Below are 19,114 nucleotides of genomic sequence, written 5' to 3' on the forward strand. Positions count from 1 at the left end.
CAGGAGAATTGCTTGAACCCAGGAGGCGGAAGTTGCAGTAAGCCCAGATCGCGCCACTGCACTCCAGCCTGGGCAACAAAGCAAAACTCCATCTCCAAAAAAAAAAAAAAAGAAGAAAAAGAAACTTTCCTGACCCTCCAACTTTAATGCAGTAGAAATTTCAAAGTAAAGAGGAGAGTTAGAGACACTCCTAGGAACTTCCTTTCCCTTAAAAACACTTCTCTCACTCGACTGTCAAGGTTGTCAGAGGTATGGGTCACTTGAGAATCCAGTGATACAATATATCTGTACCCCTGGAGCCTAAGGAGAAAAGGCAAACTGTCCATCACCAGCCCTTTACATCTACACAGATCCTTGGAAAATAAAGGAGCCCAGGTCCAGCAACACCACAATGGCTCGTGCCAAGGCCCCTAGTGACCTGATTCCATCTGCCATCAAAGGTAGTGATTCTTTTCCTTGAAAAAAGCGGTACATTGATGGGGGAGTGGGGGAAGAAAACAAAACCAAACCGAAACAAAACAAAACACCCCCAACAACATGACCCAGCATAAAGAAATCACCGTACTGCAAGCATGTTCATCACTGCCGTCTTGGCAATCATTGTCATGGTCACAGACATAAGCACGAGGGATACACTCTCCACTGCCACATGAAAACTCATTGTGCAAGCATATCTCAGCTGCAACAGAAAGTTAAGAAGGGAAAGAAAAGAGAGAAGTTAACTCCATTGTAGCCATTTAATCTCAAAGGAAGATCATCTCCAGTTTAAAAAGGGATTCTTATTAAGCAGTGGTGTGCTGGTAAATGTTTAAGAACCAGTTATCCAGGAACAAAAAGGCCCTGGTTTGTAGTGTTTGCCGATTTCCAGTATGTAAATACTCCTACCAATGGCTGACTTCAAACTACCAACATGAATTCACTGAACCCGAACTTGGGAAGAGATGCACATGTTGGCTCTCTCAAACCAGTATAAACCAGCTTCAGCACACCACTGCACGCCTTGTGCACAATACTTACTGCAGTTGATTTCATCTGAGGAGTCCCTGCAATCAACTTTCCAATCACACTTCTGACTGGTGTTATAGCAGGCTCCATTGTCACAAGTAAGCTGCTCACATGTTGGGTACTCTATTGTTAAAAAAAAAAAAAAAAAAAAGGAAACAGTAAATACACCTTAAATTTCCTTCAGCAAACATTTATTGAGTGATTACTATATGCAAGTCACTAAATGCATATATTGATACACAAAAGAAATATGTTCCCTGGCTTCATGGAGAGTAAGGCTAGACAGGGGAGACAGACATTAATCGAATAAGACACAAATGGTAAATTACAAACTGGGAAAAGTGCTAATGTGGAAAGTACAGAGGACTGTGAGACTGCATAGCAGAGAGATTTGGAGGCCCAGAAAAGTATCCCCTAAAGAAGTGACTTTTGAGCTAAAAGATGAAGAATGAGAAAGAATTTAGTTCAAAATCAAACATTCTTTTACATGACACAGATAACATCCCAGGAAACTAAAGTACCACCGCACAAGCTTGGAAAAAAGAAAGGCCATTTCTTCCACTGGCAGGTTGGAGAAAGAAAGCAGGCCTAGAGTTCAGGAGCCCTGGCGGCCCAGAGGTACCACTAAGCAGCTATTTACTGTGACTCAAGCTTCATGTCCTCTTTATGTTGCTACTTCCCTATCTGCACATTTGGATAATCTACTGCACAGGGTAGAGGGACCTGAAAAGACCATGTCTGGTAAAGCATGTTGAAAAGCATAATGTGCTTTCAAAGCACAAATTATCATTGCCACTTTATGTACATATGACCACCTCACTGCTACTCACTGGACCTGGTTTTCTAGGTCACAGTGGAAAATCAGGAAGTTCCTCATAGGAATAACGTGCTATTTGTCCCTCCTCTCTACTTGCCAGACTTGGACCACCTGTCTCTCATAACTTCTTACTGGAGGCTTTATTCTGTGGATTGTTGATCTCTTTCTCCCATGACATAATGAAACTCCCTGAGATCAAGGATCCTGTATTACTCATTTTAGAATCCCCAACACTTAGTACAGGGGTGGGACATTACTCTCTGTGCTCGAGAAATGTTCAATATTGCCATTATTTATCACAGGTGAACATTTTAGTTCATTCGGCTTTTTAAAATATTTTGAAGTTCTGCCTTTTATGGCCTTTGAATACCCTCCTTTTCACAAATGTGATATCTTCCTTGGTCTAACCATCTTCTTCATGAAAGATTATTTTTGTAGTGATTATCAGGTCATCTTCTGATTTCTTTTTAACCAAGGAAAAGGTATGTCTTAGTTGACTTTGAGTCTCAATTTTGCACTTAAGAACCCTATTTGAGATTTTATAGAGATATAAATATATTGAAGATAATTCTTTGGATAGTCCCAAGTCTTTTCAAGCAGAAGCCATGCACAAAATTCTGTGCTGAAACTGTACTAAACTTGTGCCATGTTAACAACTTGCACTTTTTAAAAAATGGACTCTCCAGTGATCTTTTTTTGGTATAGTAAAGGAATAAGCCTAACTCTTCTCATCTCCAGAGGTTCAAAGCTAGTTTATTAAGTGTCCTTAAATATCTCAATTGCCAGAGTTACATATAGTCAATCATATGTTAAAATGGAAGGCATTTTTAAATAGCTGGTTAAAATTTAAAATTTTTTCTGAATTTTATTTTGTTTTTTAATAGTCCAAAAGTGAGCCAGTGCCTAGAGTTATTGCGTCTTTCCTCGCTGAGATGATATGCCTTACAAATGTGCCTTCAAATGAGTCACACAACTCTCCCTTTAATAATTCTCCCTTCAAGCGATGCAAAAGACCAGGTGAGGTCAGAAAGCAATTCCTTTGCCCCTGTGAGCCAGATAGCTCCTACAGTCAATGTGTTATCTAGCCTTTTAAGAGCAGCAGCAAGCAGGAGAAAAACTCATAGAAAACCCAGCTCTTTGCAATAGATAAGCTATCTGTCTGGAGGAAAATTAATCTGGGCTTGAACGGTGGCTACTTCATTTAAGGTGATAATTATAAATATAAAGAATCTGGAATAAGTGTGCTGGATGGAGCTCTCGTTTTCCTCATCCTGCTTTTTGAGAGCCAGTGCCAGAAAATTGAAAGGGGAAAGATTAAAACAGTAACCACTGACATGACTACAAGTTTACTGACAAGGCCCATTCCCCACCCAACAAACAACAAGGCCAGCTTGATATCATCAGGGAGGGTATTGTGATGGCCAGAGGTCAGTAGTTTGACTTTTGGAATGAGGAACAAACAGCTTTCTTGTCTCCAACCACACTGATAAAGAATCTCTCTCAATCAGCAGAGGACCCCTCTCAACCCCGGCACACCTTGATCTCTTCAGTGCATAGTTAACCTGAGATGTATACTCATAGGAAAGATTGCACAGAGCTCCCTAACTCCACTAAATACCGAAAATACCTGGAAATCTGTTTCTGAATGGTTTTCCCTCTTTGGAGACCCACACAGAGAGAATAGGTCTGAACCGTTAACACTCAGCAAAGAAAGAAATGAATGGATTCTACTACCATTGCTAAAGATGTTAATGAGTTTCAATCTACTCCAGAAAACAGTAAGTCACAATCCTTTGAGCTTCCAACTGGGAGATATCTAAAATCTTATTTTTTGGTTTATTTGTTTGGCAAGCCTGAGTCTAATCTTCTTCCCATAGAGCAAATCCACCATGTGGCTAAAATGTCCTGCAAGATTTTAAGTATAGGGTAAAGTGCAATATAAGAGGAGACCATATATAAGAACACCAAGGAAACTCTTCCTTCTGAATTTGGTTGTAATGGAAAGATCAGCAAGTAGCTGTAAATTAAGCCTCAGACCTTTAAGGTTTTTTCTAACACTAAAAGGTGAGAATATCCTTCTTCATACCACTCTTTGCTTCCCCTTTCTTTACTTTCTCCCAGTCCCAAATGATACATGTTCAGATTTGTTCCCCCACATTTGGGAGCTGCCCCAAAATTATGCAGACAAGAGTTTTTATATTTTTTCGCTGTTAATGATTTGGTTTGAAGCAAGAAAGCTCCATGCCATAGTTCTGTTTACATAACCAGGGAGGAGGGTGTAGAAATGTAGTTTGAAGACCTTGTAGACCTCTTAGAATGGAAATCATTTTAAGCAGAGTAAGATACAAATATAAGGCACTATTCATTATTATCTTGACGGGAAGACTGTAGACACGTTTTATTCTCACAATTTGACAACATGGCTGAGAAGAACATAGAAAAGACCATTATTATGAAGAAGGGATCTTAAAAGTAAGTTAGGAAACTTAAGCCAAGATTGGGAAACACACACACAAACACACACAAGAAATTACCGATACAAGTCCAGCCCAGACACCTGGGACTTTTCAAGGTCCTAGAGTCATCCTTTATAAGTTACTTTATGTTCTTTACTCTGGCTCCAAGACAGATTAATCCAGTCAATGTAATTATTTGCCAGAAAGAATCTACCAGTTTGGCCACCAGCACTTACTTGCAAGTACTACCCACAAAGTTAAACAAGCAATCATCACCATCATCATCATCATCACCATCATCAATAACATCTATTAAAAACTATGTGCCAGATATGTGTCAAAGTACTCAATATGTATAAACTCATTTCATCTTCATAACAACCTCATGAAGTAAACCTCATGAAGTAAATACTATGATGACTCCCATTTTATAGAGTAAGAACCTGAGCATTAAGAGGTTAAGGAATTTGAAAAAGGTCACATAACTGGTAAAGTTGGAGAGCCAGAATTCAAATCCAAGCAACCTGGCTCCATACCCAGGTTACTAACCACTACCACAGATACATCTACCACTTACAGGCTGCAGAGTAAGTAACAGGAAGAAGTGAAAAATTAAAGAAGAAAGAAATTGAATGAAATGGTAATAGAAAATTCTTAAAAGAGATTATGAAAAGAAAAAGAAGAAACACGAGAGGAAGGGGGGAAGATTTTCTTTCTGCCAGTCAGTTTCCCATCCGCATTAGGAAGAAGGGAGAAGTGAGGCCAACTCTAGTTTCCCACAACTTATGGCATAGTCAACAAAGTACTTCAATATGATATAATCTAGGAATTCTAGGAAACCTATGCAGGAAAAATAACTTTCCAGAAGCAGTACCAGGACAAACAGGAGAGTCAATAACAAAAAACAGGCCATAAAGTTAAAGTCTCATAAAGGTACCACCACGACTCCCCAAACCCCCATTCCTGGTGAATTTCAAGTCCCTAAAGTGACTGCCATCATGGACTAGCTCCTAGGGAATGTAGAAACATACAAGGGAAAAAACAGAGAAGTATTTCCTGCCTCTGTCCAAAAGTAATTTGAAGAAGCTTTCAATAAAAAGTTATATAAAATCAGATTTATTAAAAAAGAAATTCAGAAAGAAGGATGGAAGGAAGGAAGGAAGGAAGGAAGGAAGGAAGGAAGGAAGGAAGGAAGGAAAGAAAGAAGGAAAGAAAGAAAGAAAGAAAGAAAGAAAGAAAGAAAGAAAGAAAGAAATCAGCACCTTGGAAAGAGAAAGAAAATATGGTCATCTCGAGGACTTGTAGAATTGAACTAACATCAAGTTTAGTCTGGGTGGCTTTCAGGAAGCCAAAGCAAAAAGAGAAACAAATTAAGTTATCTAGTTTTCCTTAGCTCACTCCCTTTGTACTAGCTGGGTCTTAAGCCCAGATTCCTTGCTGGTCTCTATCCACAGTGACCTAATCTTAGACTTCGACTAGAAATGTGCCTGAGAGGGTTGCTCCAAGGATTGGAGATCCACAGCACTGCCTTCTTCCCATACACAGAGCTATCACCAAAAACTGCAAAGGAGATAAAAACTGACATAGTTCTAAATTCCTTAAAAAAAAAAAATCACACAAGCTCTACTACAAAAGTGACCGGGCAACAAGATGGAAAAATGTGCATCAAATGCTCCAAGGAATAGTACAAAGAAGTAAGACGCCTTCTAAGGGGTAAACAAATGTTTATAATGTACATCATGTTTGGTGGCACTGGGCTACATGTTTTCATTGAAGGCCAGACAACACCATGGTTCCATACCTTAGTAGTTATTCCCAGGGACCCACCTGGGCAGAACAAAAGACAAAATCTAATCAAAGAGACAGGAAAACTAGCTGCACCCCAGCATTATAAGAGTAGCCGCTTTCCAATCACTAGAAATGGTGTGGCTGAGCCTCCCTGCTGGAAACCTAGCCCCAAATAATTTGAATACTCATCAGCAAATCATTGCAGAGTGAATGTCAATATCCTAGAAACCAGTTATTCTACAGAGTGCTGCCTTCTTCTTAATTAGAATTCTCTTGTGCTCAACATATATTTATTGAAATCTGACTTCATAGATACTGTGCTAAGAATTAAATTAAAAGGTAAACAAAATTACAAGTGAAGTAGCAATTCCCACAGCATTTTATTAATCAATCCATACAAAAATAATTATCGCACACCTATAGGTGTGCAAGGTACTAAAGAATGAAATGAAATCCCATTTCTCATGGAACAGACATTCTGCTTGGGAGAGTGAAATTACAGCTATTAAAGTAAATGTCACAATGGGAAAAAAGTTGCAAAAATAGAGCTGGGTAAAAGGTAAAGAGTAACTGTGGGGAGTGGCTCTCTGAGAAGTGATATTTGAACAAGAACCATTAGGCTTAGCATAATGGCAGTCACTGGTAGCATTGAAAGAATGTTTTCAGGAGATTGGTGAAGATGAAGGACTATTTTCAGTGGGTTCTAAAAAAAATGGACAATGGGATATATTACATACGCAAAAAATTTTTTTAAAGGAAGAAACAGGATGAGAGTAAATGGAAACAGCCATTAACACTAATGCTAGGAAACTCTGTTGTAAAAGGGAGCAGAGTAATTGGCAACAGCTAAGAGGGATCTCAGGATCTTTTTAAAGATGGGGGATATTTATAACATCCTTGTACGATGGAAACTAAATAAAAGAGAGTTTTCTCTCCTTCCTCCAGGTTTCAGGGCTCTGAATCCTATCTCAATTGTAAGAATGCTAAAAAGGTACATCTGTGATGTCACAGGTAAGATGGGGTCCTTTGGAGAGTCGCCTGCTTCTTCTTTCTGGCTTCAGGGAGAGAGAGAATAGCAAGGGCAAGGCTCACTGGGCAGCTTAAATGTGGAACCGAGTTTGAAGAACATGTTCTTCATGCACCCTCACAGTCCACAAAATGACCTTAACCATCTTCTTTATTCCCCTCCCACTGCTCCCTCAGCTGGAGTTTCAGCAGTTAAAGATATAAAGAAAAATGTTTAAATTCTAAAGAGCAGAAAGTCAATAGAAATAAAACTTCTGGGACAAAGCAGCCCCAGTTGCAGGCAGACCAAATACTGCTGATTACCGGCAAGAAAGCCCTCATTGTAACAGGGATTTTACCCTTTCTTTGGCATTCCTAAGTAACAAAAGAGAAGTGCTGCAAACCAACGATAATTAGCAATAGTTTTATTCACACCAAAATCATTCTAATACGGTGCTTGAAAAAGCAAAATAATCTTTTCACTTAACAGAAAAAAACTGTACTATTTTTGAGCAACTGAAAGTCACATCAATATATTAATTGAATGACCTATAATTGCTGCATTGTTCTGATGTTTATCTTAGACCCTGCATGAGTGGTTTTTCCTTGATGCTAATCCCATTAGAAGTAAAATGGACCGCAGTTTTCAATCTCTCTGTTCCTTAAAAAAAAAAAAAAAGTTAATTGACAAGCTGTTTAATATAAGATGCCATTTTACAGATGACCAGATTGAATAATAAAAGAACTAAGGGGGAAAATGAGCTTTTACCTGTTCTGCAGCTTTATATATACATATATATAAATTATATATATAATTTATATATATATTTATATATAATATATAATATATATTTTATATATGTATATATAAATTATATATAAATTATATATATAATTTTTATATATGTATATAATATATAATATATTTATATATTATATAATATATATTTATATATTATATATAAATATATATATAAATTATATATATAATTTATATATAATATATAAATATATATTATATTATATATAAATATATATAATATAATATATATTTAAAAATATATATTTATATGTATATATTCAGAAATTTTTCTAAAAGGGTAAAATAACCACCAATACCTTACGCATATAAAGATGAAGCAGACAAAAAGACCAAATGCAATAAGAATTTCTCATACTATACCACATTTATCTCAAAAATAATCTTTTTGTTGAGACCCTAATATCCTTCCCTTCCTCACCATCTCGACCATTCTCTCACCTCCTCTCTCCCTGCCTGTCTCCCTGAGAGGACTCTTACACACCACTCTTTGTTCTGTAAAGGAATGCCTGGAATGGACACAAGGTACTCTGTCTTGGAGCTCAGTGTCTTGATTTTAGAAGCTTGAAAGGGTATGAACTACAACCTAGGGGTCTGGAATGACAGGCAGGGCTACGAACTACAACGTCAAGCTCCCTAATCCTTTTGAATATTGGAGGGAAGAATTGAGTCCTTCTTTGGAGCTTTTCCAACATCCATTACTATTTTTAGGTGGTTTCCAGGTACCTAATATATTCATTCCTATAGGCCATTCTATCTCTGAGAAACAGAAAAACAAAAGCCCCATTCACAGGCTGATTCTAAGTTTGTCCACAAGTAATGATTTCCATACATCATCACTGCAGAAATAATAAAGTGTCATGTCTCATCAAGATGATTTCTGGCTAAGCCTCACTTAATCTTTGATCACATGAAAACATTCTAATTTAAAGCAACTAATAACAGCTGTTATATATCTAATGCAACATTTAAAATAACTAAGTACTGCTATGACTAAATGGATTTCAGCAATGATCATCAATGGCTACTCACATCACAGACAGCTAGCTATCCTGTGTCTCCTAATGAAAATACACAGATTTATATAAAAAGTACTCTTGCCTTCCCTTGTTACCCCCCCAAGAAAATCCTTGCACGTGTTCAGTCTCCTAAATCAGTGGTTCTCGAATGGATGATTTTGCTCCTGGAGGGCATTTGACAACGTCCAGAGACATTTTGGATTGTCACGACTGGGCAATGCTACAGACATCTAGTGGATAGAGGCCAGGAATACTGTTAAACATTCTACAATGCACAAGAAAGAACTGTCCGGTCCCAAATGTCATTAGTGTGAAGGTCGAGAAACCCTGCTCCAGGTCTAGCTACTAATTGTCAGGAAATACAGAGGACAGAGAACATGTTAAAGGACATCAGGAGACACAATGAACACAAGATAGACTGTGGGAAACTCCAGGACAAGTGAGCTGGGCTTTTTTTTTTTTTTAACAAGTAAATTGCAACAGGTAAAGAACAGAAATAGAAGGAAACCCCACAAATTGAAAGGCTTATGAGACATATCAACTAACTTGAACATAAAGATTTTATTTGGACTTTGATTTAAATAATCAAACTGTAAAAAATAAGATGATTGGGGAATTTTAAAAACTGACTCGATATCTGATTATTTTAAAGAAGGGTTGTTTAATTTTTAGGTGTGATAATGGTATTATGGTTATGTTTTAGTCCTTATGTTTTAGAGATAAATACTGAAATATTTACAGGTGGAATTATGCAATGTCTAAGAAATACTTCAAAATAATGGGAAGAATAAAGAGAATAAATAAAACAATATTAGTTATGAGTTCACCATTGATGTAATTGAGTGTGCATACAAAGGGGTTCACTATACAATTCATGCTTCTTTTGTATATGTTAAAAAAAAACCTTCCATACTAAAAAAGCTTTAGACAATAATATGCAAAAATAATAAAATAGCTAAGTAACCTTTAAACAAAAATAAGTTATACATTTCTATTCCTAAAGCAAAATCTTTTAAGAGCACAGGCATATGGTTTAGACCTTGGTTAAAATCCTGGCTCCCCTACTCTTACATCTTGATAATCTTTACAATCTCTGTAAGACAGAGCTGGTCCTCATACCCACGTTGCAGCATTGATGTGAAAAGTGGGTAAGGTGGTGGCTGGTGCTCGGTGACTGGCAGTTTCCTTTCCCACTTTCCACAAGAGCTTTAAACAAAGAAGGAAAGCAAAATGGGATCACTCCTGCAACCCATCCCCTATACTAGCATTTTCTAAGGACTTTGATTAAGGCCATTCATTTCCTTCTTGTATATATCTGACTGTGACCAGATCAAAGCACTAACAAAAGAATAAGAAGATTCTTTTCTACATTTCCTCTGATTTGTGAGGTTTTTTTTTTTACACTCCTCCATAAATGAAACTTAGCAATAAATAAACAAGGTAGAGGGAAATAGGAAAGAATGCCTCATTGCAAAATCCCTTACATGCATGTGATTCATTTTAGGCCACAATGTGCCCTGAAAGGTTCATGACTTGTATGATTCCAGAAACAGTAAGCCAAATTTGGTTTTCTTTCCTTAGTGAATCATTATTTCACCAACTATTTGTACTTAAATTTTTTTAAATTAAAAAAAAACTTGATTAAAAATTCCTGCCCAGATATAATAACTTATAAAGCTCACTTCCTCTGCTTCATTCCCTTTTACAGCAGCTACTTACATATTCGTATCCTGCCAGATTTTTGCCAGAAGGGTCATTGGCAAAGTTGTGAGCCGGTTGTATTAGTGACTTTAGTCTTGGCTGCAAACATTCTGTTTCAGCTGACTTTTATTTTCCCCAAAGCAGCAGTTCCTTTAGTCCCACTGCATTTGCAATAAAGCACTCATTTTCATCTACTTGTAAATAAGGGATAAAGACACAGACTTTTGGCTGGTGGTACAGGCCTCTGGTGGTCTCTTAACTTGTACAAGATAGGACTTTCCCCTTCTGTAAATAAAGCCCTCCATGAAGAGCAATCACCAGACTTGGAACTAGAAGACAAATTAAGCCCTATCTCTACTATACAACCTCAAACAAGTCACTCTTCTCTTTGAAGTTTTTGTTTATTCATAAGAGATTATAATAGTGCCTGCCCTATTGTCCTCATAAAGGAACGTAATAGTAACAACTAGAATTTATATAATGCTCTGAAATTTATAAAATGCTACAAAATATAACATATGGTTTATCATTATTATTAATCAAAAATATCTTCTTCATTTGCCTCAATGAAGAACCTACTGTGTGCTTTACAAAGCACTGAAAGGAGAATCTTTGACCCCTGAACTTGCTATTCTGTGGCATCCAGACACACACTACCATCTCTAAATTTGCCAGAGTTTAGTCTAAATTCTTTGCATAATTTCCAGAGTGAAGGTAAATCCAAAGTGGAAACACTGTAATCTCTTTCAAAAAATAAAGACACATGCACATGTATGTTTATTGTAGCACTATTTATAATAGCAAAGACTTGGAACCAACCCAAATGCCCATCAATGATAGACTGGATAAAGAAAATGTAGCATATATACACCATGGAATACCATGCAGCCCTAAAAAGGAATGAGTTCATGTCTTTTACAAGGACATGGATGAAGCTGGAAGCCATCATTCTCAGCAAACTAACACAAGAATAGAAAACCAAACGCCACATGTTCTCACTCATAAGTGGGAGTTGAACGATGAGAACACATGGATACAGAGAGGGGAATGTCACACATGTATCCCAGAACTTAAAGTAAAATTAAAAATAAATAAATAGATAAATAAGAATATTTCAGGTGAAAATTAGAACAGAACTGTACTGGGAACTCTGCTAGGAAATGGAGAGACAACGACAAATATCACAGATGCTTCTCTCAAAGAAAAATAACATGCAAGGGAGAAAGCACTGGAGAAGGGTTGTTTTTAAAAATGCACCATGTGGTCATGGTATGGATGGAAGCATAGGTCTTGCTTTTGCACATATACAAGTATTTCTTCCATGAACAGTATAGTTTGAAATGTACAGTGACTAGAAACAATTTGCTCGCCATATTCAATGTATGTTAGCTCCTACCCTAGTCACGGCACCGTATTGGGAAGCTTAGCAAAATTTACACAAGATAGTTCTTTTATCAGAAAGCATAAAATAAACCATTGTATCAAAGGAAGGAATTTAGAGACAATCCAGAGAACTAAAATTAAATCAAAATTATAAAACAATAGAGGAGATATCCCATGAGAATAGGCTAAAACTTGAATCTTCAGTTGGAGACATAATAACTGAAAAGTTTATGATCAAGATTTCTAAGGTACACAAAAATCTGCTCACCAATTAATGGAATACTGGGATAATTCCTTGAAGTTTGAAATATAAATTTAAGAGCAAACAAAAGGAAGTACACTCGTGTACCGCATATGGCTCTTTCGGTCAACGACAGACTGCATGGACTACATGTACTACAATGGTCCCCTAAGATTATAATACCATATTTTTGCTGTACTTTTTCTGTGTTTATATATGTTTAGATACATAAGTACTTAACATTGTGTTCCAATTGCCTATGGTATTTAGCACAGTAACATGGTGTGCAGGTTTGTAGCCTAGGAGCAAGAGTATATGCCTAGGGTATATACTGTTTACCCTAGGTGTGCAGTAGGCTATACCATCCAGGTTTGTTTAACAACACTCTATCATGTTCACACAACAACAAAATTGCCTAATAACACATTTCTCAGAATGTGTGCCCCTCATTAAATGACACACGACTGTATCTTTATACAGCACATAGTAAATTTATGAACTGCAGGAGTGCACGAAAAGGCCTGTCAGAAATATATATTATATGTATATATTAAAATATATATATATTAAAATATATATATATATTAAAATATATATATATATATATATATATACATATATATATATATATATATAAAACTCAAGGAACTTCTGGAAAAATTCATAAATGATAGACTTGTAAGAACTTTTAAGAGAAACTAGGGGCCAGACACAGTGGCTCATGCCTGTAATCCCAGCACTTTGGGAGGCAGAGGTGGGTGGATCACCTGAGGTCAGAAGTTCAACACCAGCCTGACCAACATGGTGAAATGCCATCTCTACTAAAGATACAAAAATTAGCCGGGCGTGGTGGTGCATGCCTGTAATCCCAGCTATTCGGGAGGCTGAGGCAGGAGAATCGCTTGAACCCAGGAGGCAGAGGTTGCGGTGAGCCGAGATCATGCCATCGCACTCCAGCCTGGGCAACAAGAGTGAAACTCCTTCTCAAAAAATAAAAATAAAAAAGAGAAAGAGAGAGAAACTGTGGTATGTCTGAGATTAAAGACAATTATATGACTATAGGACTGACACAGCAGACGAATTCCTATCTTCTCATATCCTAACACTTCTATATAAACCTCGAAAGAGGAAGATTGTTCTTTACTTATCTGTTACTACGTAATGAAGCATGATTGCACTTTCTTATTTTGGTGTGGTAATATTTATACATTATACATAGAATACTATGATTTATATGTCTTATTTTGTGGTGATCAGTTACAAACAGATATAGTATGCTGCTGTTATAGGAAAAGCCATTTTCAAAATGTAACACTTTTCCAAAGGTAATCTGAAAAATGTTGAGTTCATAAAAGGGGGAAAACTAGTGAGAAATTTGACCTAGAAACTTACTATAGCTGTGTAATAACAGTTAAAATTTACCAAACTGGATTCTGTACTCAGTGTATTTAATTATCCTTCCTTTTGGAATCTCTGTTCATGTTAAAAGTTTCTTACTATAAAAAATACAGAAACTTGATGCACTAAGGCAGGACACTCTTAGAATGTCTTGTTAAAAATAGACTCTTATCAGAACATCACCCCTAATCCACAAAAGAATCTGCCAAGAGATTGCAATAACAAGAGGAGTATTGTAGGCATTTATGTCCATCAACAAATCTAACAAATTGATTAAAATGCCAAAGGGACAAGGGTGAAACCAAATACAGTGCAAGGAGTGAAACAGACTTACGGCAGTCATTCTCGTCAGCTCCATCTGGGCAGTCTCTGACGTGGTCGCACCTGTATTCACTTGGGATACACTGACCGTTGGAGCATGTTATCTGATGACTTGAGCATGTATTTTGTGCTGCGAAGAGAAAAAATTATTACTTAATTTATAATTATTGCTAGACACAGACTAATCTATTGGCATTAACAAGGATATTAGAAAGCATAAAGTTCATAGGGACACAAGGTAAAGTACCCGGCTGCCACCAAGCTGAGCTTACAATGCAAAAGCAGAAGTATAATATTATCAAAATGCCCAGAGAATAGTGTCCACACTCAAGCATGCTGTGTACACAATTACATTATCAACATGTGTAAAGAATACAATATAGATTTTAAAAGGTTAAAAAGGTTAATGAAATAAAAATTTTGCAAGTATAGGTATTAACCAAGGACCCCCAACCCACCCATTGGAATCCTTGTATAAACAAGAAGGAAATATATCAAAGCTTTAATAGCAGTTATTCCAGAGTGGTGTGAATATGAATATGAGTGATTTTATTTTTTTCTATATAGTTTCTTCTATTCTATAAACTCTCTACATTGACCATGTATCAATTTTATAAAGAGAAAAAAAATTTAAGCTAGCTTGATTTTATCCCATGTTGATTAGTATAGGTGAAAGCAGGGCATCAGCAGTTCATCAAATTTGCCTCCAGATAAAACAGATAAAATCCAGTGAACTGATGCCTGCAAGCATGATGTGAAAGCTGTCCTGTAAATCTGAGGCAGGAATTACCGTAACATGATAACATTATCTTATCCTGGGATTTTAAATTGTCTACATACAAAGAGCTTTGGGGGAAAACGTGATCCTCTAAAAAAATATAATATAATCCCCTAATGGAAGAAAAAAGGTTTGCTCTCAATTTTTACAAAGTTTCTTTTTTTTATAATTCCTTTTATTATTATTATTATTTTACTTTAAGTTCCAGCATACATGTGAACAGCGTGCAGGTTTGTTACATATGTATACATCTGCCATGTTGGTGTGCTGCCCCCATTAACTCATCATTTACATTAGGTGTATCTCCTAATGTTATCCTTCCCTCCCTCCCCCCACCCCACGACAGGCCCCAGTGTGTGATGTTCCCCATCCTGTGTCCAAGAGCTCTCATTGTTTAATTCCCACCTATGAGTGAGAACATGCAGTGTTTGGTTTTCTGTCCTTGCTATAGTTTGCTCAGAATGATCGTTTCCAGCTTCATCCATGTCCCTACAAAGGACGTGAACTTATCCTTTTTTATGACTGCATAGTATTCCATGCTGTATATGTGCCACATTTTCTTAATCCAGTCTATCATCGATGGACTTTTGGGTTGGTTCCAAGTCTTTGATATTGTGAATAGTGCCGCAATAAACATACGTGTGCATGTGTCTTTATACCAGCATGATTTATAATCCTTTGGGTATATACCCAGTAATGGGATGGCTGGGTCAAATGGTATTTCTAGTTCTAGATCCTTGAGGAATCGCCACACTGACTTCCACAATGGTTGAACTAGTTTACAGTCCCACCCACAGTGTAAAAGTGTTCCTATTTCTCCACATCCTCTCCAGCACCTGTTGTTTCTTGACTTTTTAATGATCACCATTCTAACTGGTGTAAGATGGTATCACATTGTGGTTTTGATTTGCATTTCTCTGATGGTCAGTAATGGTGAGCATTTTCTCATGTGTCTGTTGGCTGCATAAATGTCTTCTTTTGAGAAGTGTCTGTTCATGTCCTTCGCCCACTTTTTGATGGGGTTGTTTGATTTTTTTCTTGTAAGTTTGTTTGAGTTCTTTGTAGATTCTGGATATTAGCCCTTTGTCAGATGGGTAGATTGCAAAAATTTTCTCCCATTCTGTATGTTGTCTGTTCACTCTGATGGTAGTTTCTTTTGCTGTGCAGAAGCTCTTTAGTTTAATTAGATCCCATTTGTCAATTTTGGCTTTTGTTGCCATTGCTTTTGGTGTTTTAGATATGAAGTCCTTACCCATACCTATGTCCTGAATGGTATTGCCTAGGTTTTCTTCTAGGATTTTTATGGTTTTAGATCTGACATGTAAGTCTTTAATCCATCTTGAATTAATTTTTGTATAAGGTGTAAGGAAGGGATCCAGTTTCAGCTTTCTACATATGGCTAGCCAGTTTTCCCAGCACCATTTATTAAATAGGGAATCCTTTTCCCATTTCTTGTTTTTGTCAGGTTTGTCAAAGATCAGATGGTTGTAGATGTGTGGTATTATTTCTGAGGGCTCTGTTCTGTTCCATTGGTCTATATCTCTGTTTTGATACCAGTACCATGCTGTTTTGGTTACTGTAGCCTTGTAGTATAGTTTGAAGTCAGGTAACGTGATGCCTCCAGCTTTGTTCTTTTGGCTTAGGATTGTCTTGGCAATGCGGGCTCTTTTTTGGTTCCATATGAACTTTAAAGTAGTTTTTTCCAATTCTGTGAAGAAAGTCATTGGTAGCTTGATGGGGATGGCATTGAATCTATAAATTACCTTGGGCAGTATGGCCATTTCCACAATATTAATTCTTCCTATGCATGAGCATAGAATATTCTTCTATTTGTTTGTGTCCTCTTTTATTTCATTGAGCAGTGGTTTGTAGTTCTCCTTGAAGAGGTCCTTCACGTCCCTTGTAAGTTGGATTCCTAGGTATTTTATTCTCTTTGAAGCAATTGTGAATGGGAGTTCACTCATGATTTGGCTCTCTGTTTGTCTCTTATTGGTATATAGGAATGCTTGTGATTTTTGCACATTGATTTTGTATCCTGAGACTTTGCTGAAGTTTCTTATCAGCTTAAGGAGATTTTGGGCTGAGATGACAGGGTTTTCTAAATATACAATCATGTCATCTGCAAACAGGGACAATTTGACTTCCTCTTTTCCTAATTGGATACCCTTTATTTCTTTCTCCTGCCTGATTGCCCTGGCCAGAACTTCCAACATTATGTTGAACAGGAGTGGTGACAGTTTTCAAAGGGAATGCTTCCAGTTTTTGCCCATTCAGGATGATATTGGCTGTGGGTTTGTCAGAAATAGCTCTTATTATTTTGAGATACGTCCCATCGATACCTAATTTATTGAGAGTTTTTAGCATGAAGGGCTGTTGAATTTTGTCAAAGGCCTTTTCTGCATCTATTGAGATAATCATGTGGTTTTTGTCTTTGGTTCTGTTTATATGATGGATTACATTTATTGATTTGCGTATGTTGAACCAGCCTTGCGTCCCAGGGATGAAACCAACTTGATCGTGGTGGATATGCTTTTTTGATGTGCTGCTGGATTCGGTTTGCCAGTATTTTATTGAGGATTTTTGCATCGATGTTCATCAGGGATATTGGTCTAAAATTCTCTTTTTTTGTTGTGTCTCTGCCAGGCTTTGGTATCAGGATGATGCTGGCCTCATAAAATGAGTTAGGGAGGATTCCCCCTTTTTCTTTTGATTGGAATAGTTTCAGAAGGAATGGTACCAGCTCCTCCTTGTACCTCTGGTAGAATTCGGCTGTGAATCAGTGTGGTCCTGGATTTTCTTTTGGTTGGTAGGCTCTTAATTATTGCCTCAATTTCAGAACCTGTTATTGGACTATTCAGGGATTCAACATCTTCCTGGTTTAGTCTTGGGAAGGTGTATGTGTCCAGGAATTTATCCATTGCTTCTAGATTTTCTAGTTTATTTCCATAGAGGTGTTTATAGTTTTCTCTGATGGTAGTTTGTATTTCTGAGGGATTGGTGGTGATATCCCCTTTATCATTTTTTATTGTGTCTATTTGATTCTTCTCTCTTTTCTTCTTTATTAGTCTTGCTAGAAGTCTACCAATTTTGTTGATCTTTTCAAAAAAACCAGCTCCTGGATTCATTGATTTTTTGAAGGGTTCTTTATGTCTCCATCTCCTTCAGTTCTGCTCTGATCTTAGTTATTTCTTGCCTTCTGCTAGCTTTTGAATGTGTTTGCTCTCGCTTCTCTAGTTCTTCTAATTGTGAAGTTAGGGTGTCAATTTTAGATCTTTCCTGCTTTCTCTTGTGGGCATTTAGTGTTATAAATTTCCCTCCACACACTGCTTTAAGTGTGTCCCAGAGATTCTGGTATGTTGTGTCTTTGTTCTCATTGGTTTCAAAGAACATCTTTATTTCTGCCTTCATTTCTTTATGTACCCAGTAGTCATTCAAGAGTAGTTGTTCAGTTTCCATGTAGTTGAGCAGTTTTGAGTGAGTTTCCAAATCCTGAGTTTTAGTTTGATTGCACTGTGGTCTGAGAGACAGTTTGTTAAAATTTCTGTCCTTTTACATTTGCTGAGGAGTGCTTTACTTCCAACTATGTGGTCAATATTGAAATAAGTGTGATGTGGTGCTGAGAAGAATGTATATTCTGTTGATTTGGGGTGGAGAGTTCTGTAGATGTCTATTAGATCTGCAGAGCTGAGTTCAATTCCTGGATATCTTTGTTAACTTTCTGTCTCATGGATCTGTCTAATCTTGACAGTGGGGTGTTAAAGTCTCCCATTATTATTGTGTGGGAGTCTAACTCTCTTTGTAGATCTCTAAGGACTTGCTTTATGAATCTGGGTGCTCCTGTATTGGGTGCATATATATTTAGGATAGTTAGTTCTTCTTGTTGAATTGATCCCTTTACCATTATGTAATGGCCTTCTTTGTCTCTTCTGGTCTTTGTTGGTTTAAAGTCTGTTTTATCAGAGACTAGGATTGCAACCCCTGCTTTTTTGTGTTTTCCATTTGCTTGGTAGATCTTCCTCCATCCCATTATTTTGAGCCTATGTGTGTCTCTGCACGTGAGATGGGTTTCCTGAATACAGCACACTGATGGGTCTTGACTCTTTATCCAATTTGCCAGTCTGTGCCTTTTAATTGGAGCATTTAGCCCATTTACATTTAAGGTTAGTATTGTTATGTGTGAATTTGATCCTGTCATTATGATGTTAGCTGGTTATTTTGCTCGTTAGTTGATGCGGTTTCTTCCTAGCTTCAATGGTCTTTACAATTTGGCATGTTTTTGCAGTGGCTGGTACCGGTTGTTCCTTTCCATGTTTAGTGCTTCCTTCAGGAGTTCTTGTAAGGCAGGACTGGTGGTGACAAAATCTCTCAGCATTTTCTTGTCT

The 19,114-nt window shown here is 37.1% G+C and overlaps 1 protein-coding gene across 1 annotated transcript in view; it reads right to left on the reverse strand.

Annotated features, from left to right (window-relative positions):
• Positions 1 to 19,114, reverse strand: part of LRP2 (LDL receptor related protein 2) — a 227,289-nt gene that overhangs the window by 160,454 nt on the left and 47,721 nt on the right. The window contains exons 4-6 of the mRNA XM_055289622.1: positions 13,968 to 14,084; positions 1,018 to 1,128; positions 566 to 679 (exon numbers count right to left, since the gene is read on the reverse strand). Coding sequence (XP_055145597.1) covers positions 566 to 679; positions 1,018 to 1,128; positions 13,968 to 14,084 — 342 coding nt within the window. The remainder of the gene's footprint in view (positions 1 to 565; positions 680 to 1,017; positions 1,129 to 13,967; positions 14,085 to 19,114) is intronic.

The sequence above is a fragment of the Symphalangus syndactylus genome, chromosome 8 (assembly GCF_028878055.3).
Source record: "Symphalangus syndactylus isolate Jambi chromosome 8, NHGRI_mSymSyn1-v2.1_pri, whole genome shotgun sequence".
In the NCBI taxonomy this organism is placed as follows: Eukaryota; Metazoa; Chordata; class Mammalia; order Primates; family Hylobatidae; genus Symphalangus; species Symphalangus syndactylus.